Raw genomic sequence first — 14,847 nt, forward strand, 5'->3', positions numbered from 1 at the left:
AAGAATATACATTATTGCACTAATTAATAATCATCACCATTCAATCACTACTTATTTTTAAATAATATAAATACAACGGGGAAAACTCGCCGAGAAAGCAGAAAAAAATAAATATAATCAGAGGAAGAAGAAGAAGAAGACTAGAATCGTCATCAGTCTCGTCGTCGTTCGCAAGTCTGAATCATCAATAGACCTTTGATAGATCCATTTCAACTAGACTTCTCTGTTTACTCTTTTCTGAATCTCCCAAAAAGAAAAAGAATCTAGCTTTGGATTTCTCGGGTCAGTCTCCAGACCAAGCTTTGCATCTGACAGAACACAAAAGTGTTTCCGATTTGGTGTTTGGTTCGGAGAAAGTGATAATCTTCTGTATAATTTCTGAGATTATATATACATGTCGGGATATTCGGCTTCTGCCGGTCTCCGAGGATTTTCAGGTAAAGTTTTCCGATGACTTCGTCTCTCTGATTTTATAGAGCTTAGTTGTGTTCTGCTTCGTATTCTTAGGGTTAAGCTTCTGCTAATTTGGATGTTAGCGTCGGATCTGATATCTATAATTGAGCTCATCTGGAGTTAGATTTGACTAATTTACTGATTTAGAGTTTTTGAAGCTAAGACTTAAATTTTGTTGCACTAGAGTTATGTTTTGGATCTACACAAGTTGTTGGGTTTTGTATATTTACAGTGTTTTAGAAGACATAGAGAAAGAATGAGGATAATGAAGAACAACAACAAATACAATAAGAAATCAACATCTTTGCATTGCAATGATGCAGGAGGTTGCAGATATTCATTCCTTACTATTGTTTGGACCGTCGTCGGTTTTTTCCTGGTGGCTCATCTTATCTCTCTGTATAGCAGAAAAGATAACATTCATCAACAAGTTTCTTCTGATCAGTTACAATTAGTACATCATCAACATCTTCATCATCCTGTTGTTCGTGAACTTGTAAGAGTTGAAGAAGAGATCCTGAGAATGCCCCCACCTAGGAAGCGTTCTCCTCGTACTAGTAAACGGAGATCGAGAAAACCGATCCCTATGGTTGAAGAGTTTCTTGACGAGAAGTCACCTATACGGCATCTTTTCTTTCCCGGTATCAAAACCGCCGCTTTTGGTCCCACCAAGGATATGGGAAACGAGACCTCGTATTACTTCCCTGGGAAAATTTGGATGGACACAGAAGGGAATCCAATTCAAGCACATGGCGGAGGGATTCTGCTTGACGAGAAATCTAACACGTACTATTGGTATGGAGAATATAAAGATGGTCCAACTTACCATGCTCACAAGAAAGGACCAGCTAGAGTAAGTATCACTATATTTCACATGTCCTCAGATTTATAGTCTTTTAGCATTTCCCTTGTCGGTATTTTGGGGTAAATTTTCGATCTTGTGTTGTCTTCAGGTTGATATAATAGGGGTTGGTTGTTACTCTTCAAAGGACTTATGGACATGGAAAAATGAAGGCATTGTACTCGGAGCTGATGAAACAAACAAGACCCATGATTTGCATAAATCCAATGTTCTTGAGCGACCCAAAGTGATCTACAATGAAAAGACAGAGAAGTATGTGATGTGGATGCATATCGACGATGCAAACTACACTAAAGCTTCAGTTGGTGTAGCCATTAGCGATAACCCGACAGGTCCTTTCGAGTATCTATACAGTAAACGTCCACACGGATTCGATAGTCGGGACATGACTGTCTTCAAAGATGACGATGGTGTTGCTTACCTGATATATTCGTCTGAAGTCAACAGCGTGCTTCATATTGGACCCTTAACGGAAGATTACCTCGATGTGACACCGGTTATGAAGAGAGTAATGGTGGGACAACACAGGGAAGCTCCAGCTATCTTCAAGTATCAGAATATTTATTACATGGTCACTTCCTGGTGCACTGGTTGGGCACCAAATGAAGCCTTGGCTCATGCGGCAGAATCTATAATGGGTCCATGGGAGAAATTGGGGAATCCGTGTATCGGTGGTAACAAAGTTTTCCGGTTAACAACATTCTTTGCGCAGAGCACTTATGTGATTCCGTTACCGGGTGTTCCCGGTGCGTTTATATTCATGGCAGATAGGTGGAACCCGGCTGATTTGCGGGATTCCAGATATGTGTGGTTACCGTTAGTTATAGGTGGACCTGCTGATCAGCCTTTGGAGTTCAATTTCGGGTTCCCATTGTGGTCAAGAGTGTCTATCTACTGGCACAGCAAATGGCGGCTGCCTTAAAAGACATACGAATAACCAAATATGTTCTTACTGATCCCTCTGTGCTGATCATTGTTGTTGATTTGTTTTGTAGATTAGGCATTCATACACACTATTGTAAGGATTATACTTTATAATAAATCTTTTACTGAAGAAGCTTTATTACACAGCTCCAGCTTTTGGACATCAAAGGTTCAATGTAGGCATACAAATGCTTTTGTGACTTGGGCTCTATCAAAACTAGTCAACAGTTTTACAAAGTAGGTAGAGAATGTTTTCAATTACCAGCTAGAGAAATCTTTAAACCCTGTGGAGGCTGACGCAGTAGTTTTTCTTTTCTTAGTAACTCCAATGGTTGAAATATCAGAGTCTAGGGAACCATTAGTGTCTTTAGTGGCTGTACTACTCTTGGCTTTCAAGTATTTTCCGACACCACCGCCACCGGCTCCACCTTCAGCTGTTCCTGATCCCGGGTTGCTGTACCACGACCCGACCTTCTCCTGATACATCACAAAGTAATAATATAATCTTATCAGACCAATCCAAAGTAAGAGAACAAAGAGAGATAATATTTGGTGGAAGGGATGATACTAACAATGTCTTTGTCTTCATTCCTCTCTTTCTCAGCTTTCTCTTTTTCTTCCTCTTCATCAGGCTCCGTGTATGGATTCACAAACACATTTGCCTCGATTATCTTAATCTCTTCCTGCAAAAATTACAAAATACCCTCAGGAGACTGAAACTACTCAAGAACACAATGAGTTGAGTTTTTGGTGATTACCAGAGGACGGTCGCTTTCATCTACAGGTACATTCTCCATTGCTGCTAGTGTTGCCAAACCTCCAACAACTCCACCAAACACTGTGTGCTTGTAGTTTAAATGGGTTGCAGATTTGTATAAGATGAAAAACTGAGAACCATTTGTGTGAGGACCACTATTAGCCATACTAACTACGCCTCTTCCCGAGTGAAGTAGCTTCGAGTTCGGCTCGTCTTTGAATGGCTTCCCCCAAATGGATTCACCTCCTTTTCCTGTCCCAGTTGGATCGCCACCTTGAATCATGAAGTTCCTTTGTAGAAGAAAGGTCAAAAGATCATGTTTATATTGATAATAACCCCATAAAAACTCTTAAAACAAAACAGATTTCCAAGGCATATATATACCTGATGCTTCTGTGAAAGGGCACTCCATTGTAGTAACCTCGTTCACAGAGAGTGATGAAATTCTCACATGCTCTAGGAGCAATATCGCAATGGAGCTCTATGTTCAAATCGCCATGTGTTGTCTGAAACTGAACATACCCTTTCTTTTTTGGGTTTTTCTCGACTTTAATTAGTTCAAAATCGTTTTCAGTTACAGGAGTAAATGCGGTGGAAGTGAAAGAACGAGAAGCAGCACCCGACGAATAACGGCTCTTCACCTGCAACAAAAACACCAAACGTTTTAACAACAACACACAAAGCTTTAAACCGAGTTTATTACGTACAAGAAACTAACCATTTTAGAATTAACAGGTGCTCTATCTCCAGCCATATGCATAGCTATTCGTGCAGCTGTTTTATCACTAGAACCAGCTTTAGCTGCATCAGCACTTCTTCCAAAAACCGAAGCAGATGCAGCATCCACAACACTGTAGATCTGCTTCGGTTGTTCTGCTTTAGAATCCTCTTTGATTTTCGATCTTGACTCTAGAATCGCAGCAATAGCAGCGGCTCTTTCATTACGTGCCTTGTTTCCACCTCCACCATGTAAAGCAATCTCTTTAGCTTTTTCGGTTCCAAGATCCGCAAGCATCTGCTTGATATCTCCAGACACGTTTATATTATAAGCTGGGTCTGAGTTCATCTTTTTCAACTCTGTAAAAAAACACAAGATAATGGAATCGTAACCAACCTAAACAAAACACGGAATTATGATAAATTGCTTAGTCGAATATAAAACTGAAATCTAACCTTCATCATCGATCTTAAGGCCGTTTTTGACATGATCAAACTCCACCGTCACTTTACTGTCAACTGCATTAGGATTCTGCAAAACATTACCAAAAAATGCTTAAACGCACAAACCCATTACAAAAAAAAAAGCTTAAAGCAGAGAGAAAGAGGTTAGTTACCTGAATTGTTATAAGGTCGGCTCTTGTGAATGGTTCTTCTGTTAAAAGCTCCTTCCAATTCTTGGTTTTGATATTTAACTCTTTGATTGCCTAAATTTATACATCAACAATAAGAATCATCGACACCAAAAATAAGCAAGCAAGATGACTCCAAAAGAACACCAAAAGAAAATCACAAACCTCGTAGCAGAATACATTTCCGGTAGTCTTGACAGCAACTATATGTGTAAATTCAGTGAAGACTTTGTTCAGAACAGGACAATGATACTCTCCTACAATGGCAGCCACATAACAAGGATGAGAATCACAACGAATCATATTAATAGGTAAAGAGAGAGAGAGAGAAGAAAGAAGAAACCTTCAGAGTTCTTGTGAAAGATGAGAGGAATTAGATCTTCTCCTTTCAATGGTGCTCCTGTAACTGGATGCTTCCCAAATTTCCTTATGTAAGGGACTATAGTTCTGCAATTCAAATACCCAATTCCCAAAATCAATAAAAAGTAAGCTCTAATGCTTAAGTAAAAAAAGCTTAGTAACACAATGAAACTACACTCACGTTATCTCGAAAACACTACCGTCAATTGTACACACAGGATCTTCGAATGGCAAAAACGTAAGCCTACATCAAAGAGATTGATTGAAATTAGGGATTGAATCCAAATTGCAAACGAAGTTGAGAATTGTGGAAGGATCATACGCGCAGCAATAGTAAGGAAGACTCTTGAAAGGAGTACGATTCTCTTTGGATTTAGCGCCTCCCCATTCTGTTGCCCACTCCGTCTTCGTTATGAACATCCGATCTTTGCTGTGTTGTTTCTTCCCCATTGTTTACTTCTTCTTCTTCTTCAAGTCGACTTTGATTTTCTCAAAACTTAAACTCGAATGATCCAAATTGCGGATCGAAAAGTTGATAGATTTCAAGTTCGATTTCAGGAGCTGAAACCCTAACCGTTGCGATTTTCGAAGTAGCTTGAGATCTGAAACTACCGCCCTCCCCACCGCGTGTTGTTTTATTATATATATTTATTATATTCAGAAGTCGCCGCCGTAGAACCCGATCCAGCCTTAATAGAATCCGACCCGGATATAAAAAGGCCTGTTTTGTTCAAACTGGGCCGACAAATTTTAGGCCCAATTCATCGATTACATTTATAAAGCCCGAGAGTTGGCGCCAACTTCGCGGCTATTCTTTGCAGATTGTGATACATTGATGTTTTCACAATGTAATCATCCAAAGGTAAAATAGGTTTAAGAAACGTTACAACAATGATTTTAGTATCACATACATGAGAGCCTATCACAAGGAAAGTATACAATTATGTGATTTTGTGGAGTGTTTCTAAGGCGTCTTGAGGTATCCATTTTGGTCCAAGTACGATACAACAATCTCTGCCATTTCACACAGAGAAGAAGATGTAGATGAAGAAGAAAGACCCTTGTCTCTGTTGTTTTGTATTACAATCTGCAATGAGTAGTCGGAAACACAACATTACATTCAAGTTTGAGGATGAACTATATACCAACTGTCTATAACAAAAAATTAGATATATACGAACCTCGCAATCCAAAGGCGGTTCATATGGATCATCTACTCCTGTAAAACCTGGGGAAGAAATGTTTTGGGGAACAATTTTGAAGGTTATAACTCATGATTAAAGAAAGAAAACTAACAGAAACCGGGTCAAGTTAAAAACATATGCAGAGAAAAAGCAAAGTTACCTTTGATTTTCCCAGCACGTGCACGTTTGTATAAGCCCTTTGGATCTCTAGCTTCACAAACATGGAGTGGCACATCCATAAATACCTAACAGGAGAACCAAGAGAGAAAGAGACTTCAGTACATTCGTTTAAATTTTGGTGTTGACACTGGATTCACATTCATGAGTTTCGAGTAACCTCAATGAAATCTCCTTCGGGTAGCAATGCACGGCAAGCAGCTCGTTCTCTCCGGTAAGGAGATATCAAACTTGCAATACAGATTATACCAGCATCTGCAAACAGTTTAGCCACTTCACCAACTCTTCTAATATTTTCAGCTCGATCTTCTGCTTCGAAACTAAGATCGCTGTTTAAACCATGTCGAACATTGTCCCCATCAAGTATATACGAAAGCTTCCCACGATTGTGCAAAGCTCGACTAAGAGCACATGCCAGACTACTTTTCCCTGAAATATTTAAAAAATTTGAAAGAAATCCAAAAGAAACCTCACAAGTTGTAGTTAAAGATCCAATCAGAAGAAGAACCAAACCTGAACCACTTAAGCCAGTAATCCAAATAACACATCCCTTTTGCTTAATCAATTCTTGCCTATCGGATTTAGTAACGGGACAATCATGCCAGACAATGTTCTTTTGCTTTCCGTTGATTTGCTTTGTTTCACCTGATCAGATCCATTCAGATATACGTATTTGATTACTCATCATTAATAAGATCCAAACTTTATGCTAAAACTATGGAAAATCAGAAGAATTCTTCAAGAATTGGATTAACAATGCAAAGAGCCCATCTTCAAAGATCTCAAGAAGATTCTATAACAGAGAGAGAAGAGTGGATTGAATTGAACACGCAAGCAAAAGATAAGCGGAAGAAGATTCCCATGAAATTTTAGCTTAAGTCAAATCCAAATCTTGCAAACTAGAATCAGCGATGAACAAGATCGGAAATATTACCGGCGCAATCAGAGGACCGCGATGAAATCGATTCATCTGTAGCCATGATCGGACGGAAGAAGCCAAGTCTCCGGTAACTTTTCCCGCCAAATATCAAACTTCTACTAAAGGCGGGATCCGAATTCTTGGCGCTAGACAATTTCAGAAACCGCCGCTCCGATAGCCGGAGGGGTTCGGATTCTCCGAACGCCGGCGATACATAGCACCTTCCAACACATCTCGCCACCGCGGCAATATCCATATCTCAAAACAAGTAAAGAAAGATTCGAAAGAAGCAACGTAAAATGGCACCGCGAGATTCAACGATTTAATTGAACACGCTCAACGGTGAACTCTGAATCAGAAAACAATTGTACAGTTTTGTTTTTAACGATCTTTAAATTTATATTTTAAGTCGGTTTTAAATTATAACAAATAAAAAAAGTCAAATAAATTCATGTTGTTTATTTTGGGCTTGTGGAAGCCGAGTGGTTAGTTAGCCACGATTGGACCCGAGTTTTATGAGCGTGACGGCATCATTGGCTTTTGTCAGATTCACCTAATCCATTTGTTTAGTGAGATTGTATGTGATTTGGCATGTTTTGTTTTATTAGTTAGAGACTTAGAGATAAACCTTATCGAATGATCCTAGTATTAAATAAGTTTTTTAGTTATATGTGTGTGTATTTATTTAAAACTTAAAATGGATCTTTTATGATATGTTGATTTCCTTATCTCAAAGACTTAACTAGCCCACTAACCATACCATTTCATTCAACTTTATTTTATAATATAAACACCACAAAATAAGAAAATCTTAATACAGTCTTCTCAAGAACCCAACACATTGTTTTGAAGAGAAAACATAAAAAAAATTAAAAAGAAATACAAACTCTTTAATGCTTTTAGTGTAATTGGTTTTAGAATTGAGTACAACACGGTTACTTTGATAGACATTTGAATGAAAGCCCATATATAACTTCTTGAAGCCCATCAGACCCAGAAACCTTCAAAACCCTAATTCTCACTTATGAGACAAACCGGCGGCGTTTAAGTAACATTCAATATCTCATATAAACTCATTCACTCATCGCTGCACCTCTCCAGCCACACAAAAACCCTAATTTCTTCATTTTTTCACAAATTCGGCGGCGATGAAGTACAATCCGCGTGTGACCTCTTCTCGCCGGAAGAACAGGAAGGCTCACTTCACAGCTCCTTCAAGCGTGAGGCGCGTTCTCATGAGCTCGCCGCTATCCAAAGATCTCCGTCACAAATACAACGTCAGATCCATGCCGATTCGTAAAGACGACGAAGTGCAAGTTGTTCGTGGGACTTTCAAGGGAAGAGAAGGGAAGGTGATGCAGGTGTATCGTCGCAAGTGGGTGATTCACATCGAGAGAATCACAAGGGAGAAAGTCAACGGAACGACGGTCAACGTCGGAATCAATACTTCGAATGTGATGATCACTAAGCTCCGTCTTGATAAGGATAGGAAATCGCTTTTGGAGCGTAAGGCTAATGGACGCGCCGCCGCGGATAAGGAGAAGGGAACCAAGTTTTCAGCGGCAGATGTTATGGAGAACGTAGATTGAGATTGACGTATTGGTTTTTTTTTTCTTTCTTTCTAGTTTTCTATTTTTTTTATTTGAGTTTATACGAAATTCTGATTTCAAGGATGATGATATGATTCAGAATTCGAAGTTGGATTTTGTGGTTTTGGTATCAATTTACCATCATTTATACTTTTATATTTCTAGCTATTGAAATTGGATGATTGATGAATTGGACTGGGATTTAATCGTTATTGATAATTCATTATTCATTTCAATCAATCGTTGTGTGCGATCTTCTTGGTGTCGGGGATATAGATGGGTATAGAGAGTGATTGTAAACCTCTACATAATCGGACAAAAAAATGGTAACATGTGAGATCTTATTGGGGACTTTAGAAGTTGGGTTCAACGATATTGGGGTAATCTCCTTTGCAAATGTACCTCGATGGTTCAATCAAGAAGCTGACCTAACCAAACTGGCTCACTGTCAAAGGGTTATTTGTATCCTCTTTAAGACGATCATTGTTCCAAGATTATGCGAACCCCATTATCATTCTAATACTAGGAGCTATTTAGATTACATATAGGCTTCAATTGGTAAAAAGAATGAGGAGAAATGTGATATTTCTCTTTGTTCCTCAATATTTTTATCATTTATATGTAATATTTTTTTCATACCATTCCTCTACATTTCTCACCACAAAAGGAACACTAGAACAAAAATATTCCTCTCCAAAATTGATAAGGAACAAATGGAACAAAAAAGGAACAAATATTAAAATTCGTTTTTATTTTAAAATAAAAAAAAAATAAAGTTTATCAATAATATTTGTATTTTATTATATAATAATTTTCATATCTTCACAATATATTAACAGAAAAAATATTTTTGATATGAATTTCATGTTGAATTACTCTTAAGACTTCACTTGAAAAATATATAAATAGTAAAATAAATTTAAAAATGTTTATATTGTAAAAGAATAATATATTTTAAATTACTCTTTCAATTTTATTTTATGTTAATATTAAATATTATTATTTAAAATGATATATATAAATTTAGTTCACAAATTTTCAAAATAAATAAATATAAAAAATATTTAGTATTTTTCATTGAAATTTGATTTATTTTTAATATATCTTTAAAGATATTTTTAATGTTTGGTTACCATTCATCGTAATAGTACATTTTATTCATTCTCTGCATCTTTTCCTTTTCGTTCCTCAAAAATTGTTTATTCCATTCCGCATTATTCTTTTTATTCCTTTTCTTTTTGTTCTTTTATTGGTTACTAGTCGGAGCCATAATTTAATATTTGCTAGTGTATGAGAGATTTACATCATACATCAGCTTATTTATTTGATTCTTTGTTTTTTCTTTAAAATGGATTGTAAAAATAAAATAAATTAAAGAGATTTAAAAAATCAATTGAGTGTATTCAAGAATGGTGCTTAATAAAAAAAGAAAGGTCAAAAAACCAAAACATATCCAAAAAAGAATTATCCGTCAATTTCACTGCGGAACTATTTATTGATTCCAACTAAACGTGAAGAAAAAAAGGGGGAAAAAACGCAAACTCTCGGGTCCAGCCGTAGAAGAAATCAACAATGAGAGCATACGAGAAAAGAAGGAACACTCAAGCAGGTCTGATGTGAGTGTGTGTGTGTGTGTTCTCAAGGTTTGAGAGCAAGAGAGAGACCAAACCTTGGATGCTTTTCTAAAGCCTTGGTGTCAATCTCACTGGAAACAGTCACTAGTGATCTGGGCAGGACCTCGTGCTGGAGAAGAGCACCAAGTGTGCCATGGTTGTTCAGCTTAGCTTTCACTGAAGTCGAATGATCAATTGCATACAATCCACCAACCGTTATCGTGTTTTCATTTGTCGAGAATTTCCTGTAAACCTCACCAACTGCTGCGGTTCTCTTAAATTCATCAAAGTGATGAAGGTACGATGCTTTGAGTGAGTCTCCTTTGTCTCCCCTGGGAAAAAAACTCAGATCAGACCCACAAAAGGACACAGCTAGAGCTAGTGATTGCTTTATTTTGAAATTTCTGTTCTTACAATATTATGGAAAGGCAAGCGTCAGGTTTTGTCACACTGATCCCAGCATTGTACTTGGTGAAAGTTTTGGAGGTTGTGTCATATCCGGCTTCAGCACCAAATGAGATGACTGGCGAACCAAGGGTAGCTGTTATGTCAATTAGCGGGTTTTGTTTCAAAGCTGCAGCAGCGGTAACTGTTGCATGGTCGTGGAAGTATTGGACCTCAAGCTGTTAATGAAATTCAAAAGCTGCAGGATTAATTTTCATTCAAACGACTGAGAAGTAAACATCTGTGATTTCATAAAAAAAAAGGATTATAAACCTTCGCGGAATTGTAATCGGGGACTTTGAAGGAGGCAATGGCTTTTGTTGATGGGAGGATCTCGGTGAGTGTGACTGTTGTCAAAACCTGCCAAGCAAAAACATACAAACACGCTTAACAGAATAATATGGTTTTAGATGACGGATTGTATACTAGATCTCTACAACAACACTTACACTAGAATCAGTGTCAATTTTGACATCAAACAAAGCATTCTTGTACTTGTATTGGGTGGCAACATCAGCAGCATGAACTCCTCCTTTCTTCAGAGCAGTAGACGTAAGGGCCTAAACAACAGAACACAGACAAAAATAAAATAAAAAAAATAAGGCTCTCCATTCGTATAATTAACCATGGAGTTAGGCTGCTAGATTATTTGCACACAACCATTAGGCTTCTAAATACAAAAAGTGCACTTAGCTAATTGATACTGTCACAAACAATAACATAATAATTCTACTATAAGCTAGCAGCGCAACTAAAGAAGAAATTGTACAATGGTGAAGTTCTTATGGCATACTTTTGTAACCAAAGTGAAAGCTATACAAACGTTAACCTCATTTTCACTCATTATCAAACATCTAGTTCTTAAACAGAAGAAATATCATCCTGATACTCGTTTTGTGTCTTAGATCCCTTGACAATTCCCCAAGATCTACTACGGAACTTATGAATTCGATTTCAACATGGAGATCGATCAGACCAAGAACATATACTCTTAAGGGTCTAAACGCTAAATACAAACGACACAGAAACACAATGGTTGAAAAAGAATATCAAAACGATACACCACGCATTGAAAGCCAAATCGAACAAGAATCTGAGAATAGTAAAGAGATCACATCGATATAATAAAACGTACCACGCCGGAGGCACTGTAAGTGGAGATACTGAACTTCTGATCAGAATTGTAGTCTCTCGTCAACAGATCTACCGAGAAGGAAAACAAATAATCAACAGAATCAGCTTAAAATCGACAGAATCACCCAAAACAAATTCAAAATCTATCAATCTACAGGATAAATAAATTCGAAACTCCAGCACTTGGAATCAATGAACAGGCATAAACGCACGCACTAATTGCGCGATTTCAACCGGAATCTAAGTGACGAGAGAAGGGATATAGAAGAAGAGCGATACGATGATTATTATACCTTTGGCTTTCTTGCCGATATCGGTGAAGAGTCCTGGACCGTTGCTCATGGTTGATCGGAGATTGAGAGATCGGCGAAGATTTGGAGGAGAAGGCGGTGAAGATATCAAGATAGAAGAATTACGACTTGTTTTTCTCGTGGTAGACGAAATAAATAGCGAATATCCAATACTATAATAACAGCTTGTGACTTTTCTTTAGTGACCAACCAACCACTCACAACCGTTGATGTGGCACAAAAGCAACAGACCCAGTAATTAATTCTCTCAGATTTTTTTTATAAACATGTCAAATGTTGGGCCTAGATCCTACTGGGCTTGTTGTCAAATTATGGCTCAACCAAAACGACTAACGAACCCTATACTATCTCACAAATTGCGAAGGTTGTTCTTCTGATTAGGCCGACACATCTAACAATGGCGACGAACAACATCGTCCGTTTGATCGCACCAAGCGGATCCGCCTCCTCTAGATTGCTCCAGCCAGTGTCACGGTTTTTAAGCTCCGGTACTCCTCCTCCGCCGCAGGCTCCATCCCCGTCTCCGAATCAGGATCTGAACCAGAACGTGAAGCCAGATCAGAATCTTCAACAGAATCTGCAGAAGGAAGAAGAAGGGGAAGAAGAAGGAGAAGGAGGTGGAGAGTTTGTGAACAAAGATACTGGTGAGATCGGAGGACCTAGAGGTCCTGAGCCGACTCGGTACGGCGATTGGGAACAACGTGGTCGATGCTCCGATTTCTAAGACGATTCATGAATCTCATTGCTTTAGCTTGAGTTCTTCTTTTTACTATTTCTGGGAAAAGTGGGAAAAAAAAAATCGTTTTATGTCATGTATCTGCAAAATAATAGAGAACATCAAAGAAAACGTTTCTGATTCATATTGGCTCGTTGCCTTTGCTTGGGAATGTTTATTTGAATACATAATTATTCCATAAAACTGTATTATTATGAAGTTTTTATTTTGTTTTCGTCTCTAGTTCTAGCTTTGATTTGGAATCAAATTTCATTAGGAATGAATTATCTCAATCATTGTAGTTAGAAAAACTGCATTAACAATTATATTATCAGTTCTATCAAATTACTGTAGTAATTAGGTATTTGATAACTGTTCCAAAACTCTAGCTTACACTTTACAGTTTTACAGTAATGCTCTGAAAAAAAAATTGCATGCTCTGAGTTTCTATAAGTACTACAACAACATCAATCTATACTATTAATTGGGAATCACTCAAAATTAAATAACCTTATAAAAGGTAAAATATTACATATAATACCATTGAGATTTTTAAATTTAAAGAAGGAGAAAAAATAGCAACTATATTAGTGATATTAATAACAATTATATTAATTCCAAGATTTTGCAAATATTGCAACCATAAATTTTGGATATATTAATAAACTCATATCCAATCATTAATTTATTATCATTAAAGAAACAAACATTTATAGAAATTAATAATCATCATAATATGGTTAAAAAAATCAAAATTTGTTTTTATTAGAATCCAATAATAATTTTTATATAAAATCCTATATTATTAGAATTCTTATAAAATAAACTATGCAAATCATACCATAAAATTACCTAATAAATATCACTAAAAGTTTTCAATCTTTCCAAATCTCGATTTTTCCAAATCTTACTACAAATAATAACAAAAACTATATATATGACCTTAAAATATATAAAATCCGAAAATCTAATCTATTGCCTAAAAATCAGGATTTAGGGAAAAAATAAGTTATTAATAGTTTGAGAAAATCTTGGAAGTTCAAACTTAATCGGCAAGATAATTAATTCTGACTGATTTAATTAGTTTGAATTAATTGAATTAATTTAGGAAAAATATATTATTGGATTTGTTATTTTCAAAAAATTTTAAGAGCATTGTTTAAATTTAAATAATGATTTGAAATTTAACGAAAGTCATATTCTATATTCTATTAATATGATTTTAATACTAAAATTGATTTCTTAATATATCTTTAGACCAATATATTGATGATAGAAAAAAAGAAAGAAATATAAATATGTTGTCATTAAATTCAAAGATAAGAAATATTTAAACAAGAGATTTGACTTAAAATTTGAAATGAGAATAAATAATCAATTAAGATATTAAATCATTTTCTAAAATTCAAAATAGGTAAACCTAATTTTTCTCATTAACTTCATCTCTCCCTATAAATATATAAAATTTGACTCACAAATATTCTTTAGCCTACCATTCCAAATGTAAGTTGAACTAATTAAATTTTGTTCTCTGTTTATAAATTTGAATTTTGGATACATTTCTTTTAATTGTGTGATGATAATTACAAATAGAACATTGTACTCTCATTTCCGTTATGTTTCTACAACTTATAAATTAACTACATAGGTTTGTCGAGGCATGGCTTAGCTTCTACTGAGTTGGGGCAAAAGAAAGTCACACGCAATTTATGACTATGATCCAACAATATCAGGGGAGAATATAAGCAAATAGATTTTTTATAAGCTCTTGATTCCACTTTTGTAATGGGTGAGTTATATATAAAAGAAACCAAATATTTTAATTGAGTTAGTACAAATGCTAATGAACTTTGATCTTTCCTACAGAGTGCTCATATTTTATACATTTGACATACGCAAACGAAATACTAAAAAAAGTGATAAAAATAGTTCATATGTCTAAGTTTGAACTTATTAAGATAATCCAAACAGAAAATATCATGTTACTACAGTTTGAAAAGAGATAATTAAAACAAATAGAATAATAGTTGGATTAGTATTTGATGTTTTTATTATT

General features: G+C 36.1%; 6 protein-coding genes across 7 annotated transcripts; 3 read left to right on the forward strand and 3 right to left on the reverse strand.

Annotated features, from left to right (window-relative positions):
• Positions 1-90: 90 nt before the first annotated feature.
• Positions 91-2,385, forward strand: LOC9301070. Of its 2 annotated transcripts, none has more exons than XM_002864949.2 (3): positions 91-437; positions 686-1,306; positions 1,407-2,385. In XM_002864949.2, exons 2-3 carry the CDS (start codon positions 710-712, stop codon positions 2,235-2,237), a joined length of 1,428 nt encoding a protein of 475 aa, XP_002864995.2. In that variant the 5' UTR covers positions 91-437; positions 686-709; the 3' UTR covers positions 2,238-2,385. The 2 variants fall into 2 exon arrangements, with proteins under 2 accessions (XP_002864995.2, XP_020886738.1); XM_021031079.1 differs by having other exon boundaries at positions 92-437; positions 777-1,306.
• LOC9301071 (peptidyl-prolyl cis-trans isomerase CYP65) lies at positions 2,360-5,332 on the reverse strand. The gene is made up of 11 exons (XM_002866653.2): positions 5,028-5,332; positions 4,887-4,949; positions 4,689-4,792; positions 4,511-4,602; positions 4,331-4,420; positions 4,170-4,245; positions 3,715-4,073; positions 3,381-3,637; positions 2,998-3,286; positions 2,812-2,922; positions 2,360-2,716 (listed from the first exon to the last, which is right to left on the reverse strand). Exons 1-11 carry the CDS (start codon positions 5,153-5,155, stop codon positions 2,498-2,500), a joined length of 1,788 nt encoding a protein of 595 aa, XP_002866699.1. The 5' UTR covers positions 5,156-5,332; the 3' UTR covers positions 2,360-2,497.
• Positions 5,333-5,495: 163 nt separating this feature from the next.
• LOC9302772 (adenylyl-sulfate kinase 4, chloroplastic) lies at positions 5,496-7,396 on the reverse strand. Its single transcript, XM_021021622.1, has 6 exons — positions 7,001-7,396; positions 6,580-6,711; positions 6,227-6,495; positions 6,050-6,134; positions 5,887-5,933; positions 5,496-5,792 (listed from the first exon to the last, which is right to left on the reverse strand). The coding sequence occupies exons 1-6, from the start codon at positions 7,239-7,241 to the stop codon at positions 5,670-5,672; spliced, it is 897 nt and encodes a 298-aa protein (XP_020877281.1). The 5' UTR covers positions 7,242-7,396; the 3' UTR covers positions 5,496-5,669.
• A 561-nt stretch (positions 7,397-7,957) lies between these two features.
• On the forward strand, positions 7,958-8,786 carry LOC9302773 (60S ribosomal protein L26-2). The gene has a single exon (XM_021029456.1). It carries the CDS (start codon positions 8,134-8,136, stop codon positions 8,572-8,574), a length of 441 nt encoding a protein of 146 aa, XP_020885115.1. The 5' UTR covers positions 7,958-8,133; the 3' UTR covers positions 8,575-8,786.
• Positions 8,787-9,972: 1,186 nt separating this feature from the next.
• On the reverse strand, positions 9,973-12,327 carry LOC9301072 (mitochondrial outer membrane protein porin 2). Its single transcript, XM_021029447.1, has 6 exons — positions 12,059-12,327; positions 11,767-11,834; positions 11,081-11,191; positions 10,905-10,991; positions 10,602-10,810; positions 9,973-10,519 (listed from the first exon to the last, which is right to left on the reverse strand). Exons 1-6 carry the CDS (start codon positions 12,105-12,107, stop codon positions 10,213-10,215), a joined length of 831 nt encoding a protein of 276 aa, XP_020885106.1. The 5' UTR covers positions 12,108-12,327; the 3' UTR covers positions 9,973-10,212.
• Positions 12,328-12,380: 53 nt separating this feature from the next.
• On the forward strand, positions 12,381-13,024 carry LOC9302774 (succinate dehydrogenase assembly factor 4, mitochondrial). The gene has a single exon (XM_002864951.2). The coding sequence runs from the start codon at positions 12,474-12,476 to the stop codon at positions 12,798-12,800; it is 327 nt and encodes a 108-aa protein (XP_002864997.1). The 5' UTR covers positions 12,381-12,473; the 3' UTR covers positions 12,801-13,024.
• Positions 13,025-14,847: the final 1,823 nt, after the last annotated feature.

The sequence above is a fragment of the Arabidopsis lyrata genome (genome assembly GCF_000004255.2).
Source record: "Arabidopsis lyrata subsp. lyrata unplaced genomic scaffold ARALYscaffold_8, whole genome shotgun sequence".
In the NCBI taxonomy this organism is placed as follows: Eukaryota; Viridiplantae; Streptophyta; class Magnoliopsida; order Brassicales; family Brassicaceae; genus Arabidopsis; species Arabidopsis lyrata.